Source organism: Pediculus humanus, genomic scaffold, assembly GCF_000006295.1.
Source record: "Pediculus humanus corporis 1103172108306 genomic scaffold, whole genome shotgun sequence".
NCBI classification, from domain to species: domain Eukaryota; kingdom Metazoa; phylum Arthropoda; class Insecta; order Psocodea; family Pediculidae; genus Pediculus; species Pediculus humanus.
Window position 1 is genome coordinate 739859 of NW_002987875.1, and position 7302 is coordinate 747160.

The 7302-nt window shown below is 28.7% G+C and overlaps 1 protein-coding gene across 1 annotated transcript; it reads left to right on the forward strand.

Moving 5' to 3' along the window:
- Positions 1-367: 367 nt before the first annotated feature.
- Positions 368-3913, forward strand: Phum_PHUM577730 (Lipoma HMGIC fusion partner precursor, putative; the record flags this gene model as incomplete). The annotated part of the gene is made up of 5 exons (XM_002432184.1): positions 368-432; positions 946-1026; positions 1108-1274; positions 3612-3710; positions 3792-3913. The coding sequence occupies 5 exons, from the start codon at positions 368-370 to the stop codon at positions 3911-3913; spliced, it is 534 nt and encodes a 177-aa protein (XP_002432229.1).
- Positions 3914-7302: the final 3389 nt, after the last annotated feature.

Genomic DNA, 7302 nt, shown 5'->3' on the forward strand with positions numbered 1-7302 from the left:
GGGTGGTGATCGTTTCGTTTTCCAGTTACAAAAAAATAAATTTTTTACGTTTTTTTTATATAACAAAACAAAAAAAAGAAACAATTAAATTCCGGAAAAGTTTTTATTTATTTTTGTTATTGTTCCGTTAAAAACAGAAAACAAACAAACAAACACGATTTCGACAACAACAACGTCAAAAACGATTTACACCGGAACTTTGCCTTACCTTTGTTTTCCTTTTTTCCTCTTTTTCCTTTTTAAAAATGTTATTTTTAAACGTTTAAATCGGCGACGATGCGTGTACACAATATTATTAGTAAAAAATTTGTTTTTAAAAAAACTCACCGGACCGAATAATTTCAAAAAATTTATCAATTCCGATTTAATGCGAAAAAACTACAACGGCGACGACGGCGACACATCGTTGATAGATTGCGATCACGTGATCACGTGATTCGAAATGGGAATCGCTAACGTTTTTTTTTATACATAAGTTAAACATTAATTTATCATTCCGCTTCCCGATTGGTCAATTTTTTAAAATTCAAACGTTTGTTTTTTTAAAAACGTTCCGGAACTCATTTCAAAATCGTTCTTTTTTTTAAATTCAATAATAATTTTTTTTTGTTCCAAGTTTTTTCCTTTTTTTCCGTTAAAATAATTTATGTTTTTATATTTAATTTAAAGAGAAAAAAAAGAGAAAGAAGGAAAATGAAAGAAAAGTTGAGAGAAATTTTATTTTCAAATTTAAATATAAAAAAAAGAGAGAGAAAGTAGAAAAAGTTTCATTCAAAAAGTGAAAAATCGGGTAGAATTTCGTTCGTTCGTTTTTTTTTCATTCACGGTTCAAAGGTCACGATGAAATCGAACTTGGAAATTTTATATAAAAAAAAATTATTAATGTGTTTTTTTTTTTTGTTTTTTCCAGGGAAATTTGTTTAATAAAGTCGACGCTTATTTTAGTTCTTTTCGTCGTTGTAATTATCCAAAAGTTTCGTCTGCTGGTCTTGTAGAAATAATACAAGAATGCGGAAGGTATTCAAGGTTTGTTTTTTTCATAGTTTATTGTAACGTTTTTTTTCTGTTTTCATCGTTCGATTGTTTGAAAACCGTTAAATTTTTCAGGTTTTGGGATATTCCGAGTCCGTGGTGGCAAGCTAGCACCATATTGGTCGGCATTGCCAGCGGTCTTAGCTTGTTGGTCGGTGTTACCGCCACAGCTGCTTGTTGCGTTGCTTATGTTGTTCACGCTGGAACGGCAAGAGCTGCTGGATTTTTACAACTTTTTGCAGGTAATTATATATTTTTTACTCTCTCTCTCTCTTAAAAAGTTGATCCCCGTCCCCCCACCCTCCCCTAGTGAAAGAAAAAGGAAAACATTCATAAATTTCATTGTTTGTGTTAAAACCGTTTTTTCATTAATTTAACGGTCAAATTATGTCTAAGGGAAATAAAGCGTAAATAAAGTTTTTATAAAAACTTTATATTTTTTTTTTTTTGGGGGGGTGGAAGGGAGAGGAGGGGGAAGGGAAAATCTTTTTGTTTTTTCTTTTAAAGTTTTAATAATAATTTAAAATTATGGCTAAAGTTTTTTTTTGTATTTCTTTGTGTTGGTAAAAACTGACTCGGAATAAAAATCATAAAATTTTTTTATTAACATTTTATTTTTACACACGACGAGTGTAAAACATTGAAAAAACGTGTTACAACGATAAGAGAGAAAATTTATAAAAAAAAGTAATTTTGGCGCGAAAATATTTTCGAATGGATTTTGTTGTCTGTTGACACGTTTTCCCGTATCGTTCTTAACTTCTTATATAATGGCCGCCATTTTTATTTTACTACGAGAGTTTTCGAAACTCGTTAAGGAATAAAGAAGAATTTTTAAAAAACGAATTAAATAAATTAACTTTATCAAGATTCGTTAAGGAAGACGGTTAAAATAATCTTTTCTTTTTTTTTTTTGTGAAAAGAATTCGGGAAAACCGTAAACAAAATGGCGGTTTAAAAAACACAATGGCGGAAAATAACTGAGGCGAAAGAATTTTCCTAAGAAGAAGAAAAACGTCTCTACAAGTTTTTTGTGAATGTTGTTAGTTTTAAACTCAATTTCCTGTGTCGATAACGATGCGTTTGGCATTAATAGGGAGGAAGGGGAAGGGGGAAAGGGGGAAACAATGTAAAAAGCTTCCGGTTTTCTTTTTTAACCAAGAGAAGAACAACAACATAAAATTTTCCCTTGTTCATTTACCAAAAGAAAAATTTATTGGAAACTTTTTTTTTTTTTTTTTTTCTCTCTCTCTCTCTCTCAATTTTCTCTCTTCTCGTGATTTTCTTTTTGTTTTCCGAAAACAAAAACGGAAAATCAATTCTTACCCGTCGAAACTTAATTGAACGTGTATTAAAACCGTCAATGGAAAAAAAAAAAAAAAATCTCTGGAAATTTTTTTTCTTTTTTTAAAAATGGCGTCGGATGTAATTTTTATTTTTTTTTAACTTGATCGAATGCAAGAATTGTTATTAATTGCGATTTATTTCCGATTTTTCCTAAAAAAAAAAAAAAAAAAAAGGAAATATCACCGTTTCACAAACGGGTAACTTCCGGTTTTAACCGAAATCATTTGTTGGCCGCGATAAAATTCATTTTAATAAAATCAAACGAATCAAACGTATTGAGACAGAAAGAGAGAGAGAGAGAAAACCGGAAGTGAAAAAACCATTTTAAAAAATTATTAATTAATTTTCTTTTTTTTTTTTCGTTTGTTATTTTTCCCAGGTAAAAAAAAAAGAAAATCGTTACATCCGATCGAGATCTCCTCGTGACGTCATTTTATTCTTAGTTTTTTTTCCATTTCCTTTTTTTTTTTTTGTTTTTTTTTTTTTCGAAAGTGATTTTCATAACAAATTTTCTTCATCATCCATCTTCCGGTTTTTGATTTTTTTTTTTTTTTTCTCATTCATCTCGACATTAAAAAAAAAAAAATTTTTCTCTTTTTTTATCACCTATTCTTCTATGGTTTTGAATAGATCAATAAATCCGAGAGAGAAAGAGAAAGAGAGAGAGAGAAAGAGAGTGAGAGTGAGCTTTATTTTGGTGGTGGTTATGAGCTTTGAATAAGGTTCGTAACATTATCCATATTAAAATTTTATGATTTATATTAGCATTCGATTTGTCTCTCTCTCTCTCTCTCTCTCTCTTTCCCTACTTTCTCTCTTTCTCTTTTTTTTTGGTTTGCCTCTGTCTCTTTTTCACTTTTTCTGCCTCTACCATCTCTCTCTCTCTCTCTCTTATCTCTCTCTTTACTTTCTCTTTACCTTTTTTTTGGTTTGCCTCTATCTCTTTTTCACTTTCTCTTTCTCTACCCTCTCTCTCTCTATCTCTCTTCTTCTTTGTCTACTCCTCTTCTCCCTACTCTCTCTCTCTCTCTCTCTCTCTCTCAGCCCATTCATAAATTATTCATTTATAAACCCAATAGGTTGAAAAAAACAAAAAACGTTTTTTTGATGCAGTCAACGGGACGGGGTCCGTCCCGTCCCGTTCGTCCCCCCCTCCCCCCACGTTCGTCGTCTTTTTTTATCCTCCGGTAAAAATAAATAAATTTTTTTTTTTTTTTTTGTTTCATTTTCAGCTTTGATGGTCTGCTGCGGAGTCGTTTTGTATCCGATAGGATGGGACAATAGGGAAATCAAAGAATCGTGTGGAGAATCGGCACACGTTTATAAAATCGGTATGAGAAATATTTTGCTGTTGCTGTTGTTTTTAGTTCCCCCGAGATTTAGTCATTTTGTTTTTATTTTTTGTAATTTAGGAAATTGTAACGTATCATGGTCAGCGTATCTTTTGCTCGGAGCCGTCACACTTTTATTATTTTGCTTCGGTTTGAGTTTTTGCGCATCGAGAATAAAACCCGGAGGATCGTTTCGGATATGAGTGTATAGCGCCGGGATGATAGCAGACAGCGTTTGAATCATCTCCGAAAATAAATCGTACTATTAATAATAATAATAATAATATGGATAAAAGTGATGATGATGATGATAAAAGACAAAAGAAAGAGAGACCATTGCTTTTTTTTTAAATAAAAAAGTGACTTCCGGTTTATGTAAAAAAAATTTTGCTCAAAACGGATTTCGTGTGTATTATATAATTTTTTTTTTTGTTTTTCTTTTTGTGAAAATTGTGTTGACAAACAACAAAACGTATTTTTATTAAAAAAAAAGAAAATTAACATCTGTTTTCAGGTACACTTCTTTTTTTTTCCTCCTAAATAAATTTCAAAAAGAAAAAAAGGAAGAAGGAAAAAAAGGAAACTTTCTCAATAAGTTTCCGGCGACAGGTTTGAAAGAAAAAAAGAAGTTTTGATAAAATAAAAAAAAATTTTCTTTTTTTTTTGTAGGAAAACTCAGATGTTTGACAAGAATAAACCTGAACTCAATTTTATTACAAACGCACACGCACACCCACACACATACACATACGAAAAGAAAAAAAGGAAAATTTATTGTCACAAAAACGGGAGGAATAAAAAAAAACAAACAAAATTTTTTTTTTTTTTTTCTTTAAATTTTTTATTTTTCTCCAGGAAAAAAAAGTGATGATAATAATAATAATAATAAAGTTTCTTTTCGTAAAAAAAAAAATAAAACAGGTGATTTATTCGAAAAAAATTTAAGGTAGCTTAGAAAAGGGAAAAAGTAGATAAAAGGATTACAAAATGAACGGGGAAAAAAAGGGGGGAAAAACGTGTAATTTAAAACAAAAAAAGTGCATTTATAAAAAAAAAACAAAACAAACGGTCTTGGAGAAAAGATAAAAACAACAACAAACAAACAAACAAATGAAAAAAAATTGTTGCCTTTTTTTTTTTACTTTGGAAAATACAACGGAAATTTATTCGACGCCGGTAAAAAAAAAATATATATATATAAATTTTTATTAAAATAATAATAATAATAATAATAAAAAGTATATTTACTGTCGGAGTGTAATAAATAACATTACTTTACCATTTTATCTCTCTCTCTTCCTCTCACTCTCTCTCTCTCTCTCTCTCACTCTCTCACTCACTCTCTCCAGAGTATTTAATTTATTTTTTTTCTTTTGGCTATTTTTTTTTATTTTTTCCAGATTCCAAACAAACACTTTTGTTTCGGGAAAAAAAGGAATGAATTATGTTTTGTTGTTGGATGAAGATATTTATGGAATGTTTCCATATTCCCTTTTATTTAAATCTCCATAAGGTTTAAATTATACGTGAGTGAATCCCTGGACAAAAAAAAGGGAAAATCGCCGTCGTCGTCGTCGTCGGATAAATACTGGATAATGTAATTTAATGAGACTTTTCTCTGGATTTTAACATTTTATTATTATCATTATCATTCGTATAATTCAATAATCGTACTGGGTTCTGGAAAACAAAAATGTTTGTGTATATTTTTTCTTTTTTCCGAGGAGGAGGAACTGGAAGTGGTGGGAGTGGTGGAGGAGGAGGTGGAGGAGAAGGGGAGGAAAAGGGGAAGGAAAAGAAAAAACAAAAATTATTCCAGTTTTGTAAGTGCGTGTGTTTTGTCCAGGTAAATTAAATTAAATTTTGTTTTTTTATTTTTTTTTTTAAAGGGAAAATTTTAAATTTGTATTATTATTATTATTATTATTATTATTTTAGTTTTGTTTGTTTGTTTGTTTTTCATCAAACCTTTTTTTTCTGTTTTGTTTTTAGAATTTAATCATCATCATCATCATTTAAATTTTTCCTGTTGTAATAATAATAAAAAGAGAGAGAGAGGGAGAGAGAGGGAGGGGGATAAGGAAAAGAGAAAGAAAGAAAAACAATTTTTCCCTCCCTCTTACCCACCCCCTCCCCACCGGTTGATTTTTGTTGTTTTTTTTTTTTTTTTAACTCGGAGTCGGAAAATTTTTTATAAAAAAAAAGGAAGAGAGAGAGAGATGGAGAAAAAAAATGGTAGAGAAATGATAAAACAATATTTCCAGAATGTGCAACGAATAAATTTAAATAAATTAAAATTTAATAATAATAATAATAACGAAAGGAATGGAGAGAGAAAAAAAAGGAGAAAAAGAAGAAAAAAAAATTAAATTTTAACTGTGGAGAAAAAAATTAATTAAAAATGAAAATAAAAGGTTTGGAAAATTCTCTTGGCTCCTACAGGAAAAAAAAGAAAAAGGAAAAATGGAAGAAAGTTTGAGGTAAATACACCCCCACCGATACAATTCACACTAACTTTTCTATTTTACTTTCACTCTCTCTCTCTCTCTTTCTCTCACGTTTTCCTTTTTTCCTTTTTTACTAAAAGATTATTAGTCTGTAGAAATTCTTTACAGATTAATTTTTTTTTTCTTACTAAAAATGAAAAATTTAATTCAAAAGATTTATTTATATATATTTTATGTGTAATTATTATTATTATCATCACTACCTTTGATTTTTCTCTTTTTTTTTTCCTTCCTTTGATTCGCAGTTAATCTTTTAAGTCTGGTTTTCTGCTGTTTTTCCTTTTCCTTTTCTTTTTCTATCTTACTTTACGGTTAATGAAAATGGATTAGTATCATTAAGTACGCCATTTTCTTTTTCTTTTTTTTTTAAAATAAGAATTATTTATTTATTTGGCAAAGGTTTTATCTAAAACGATTTTATTTCCGATTATCATTATCATTATTATTTTTTTTATTATTTAATATTTTAATATTTAAATTTGATTTTTTAATATAATTTTTCATGGGAATCGGGATGAATAATAATAATAATAATGATAATTGTTGATATTAATTGGGAATCGTTCCAAAATAAAAAATAAGTCATGTTTTTTATTCCGTAGAAAGAAAAGCCGTTAAACAGTAGCAAAGTTTTATCTAATTTGCTTACGTTTACAATGACGTCATAATTGTTTTTTGTTAGTTTTGTGAATGCGCTTTTGTTTGCGGTTAGTGAACGTTGAGTAAAAAGCCCGGAATCATGTCGCAGGAATATACACTCGAGGTAAGGAAAAAATTTTAATTATTTTTAATTATTTATTTATTTATTTAGCAGAAATGTTTTTAAAGAAAATAATAATAATAATAAAATTATTCTTTGAATATAATTAATAAAAGTAAAATCGTTACGGTTGTATATAATGTATAAAATGGAGAAAAATTAGTTTTTATTACATGACGAGGTGTTACCATGTACAGTAACTAGGAAACAAATGGTTGTTTGATCAAAAACTAAAATTCATTCTTTTGACACATTTATTTTAACATTTAACATCATCGTTATTTTTATAATTTTATTGTGTTATTATAACATTTTCATTTAATTA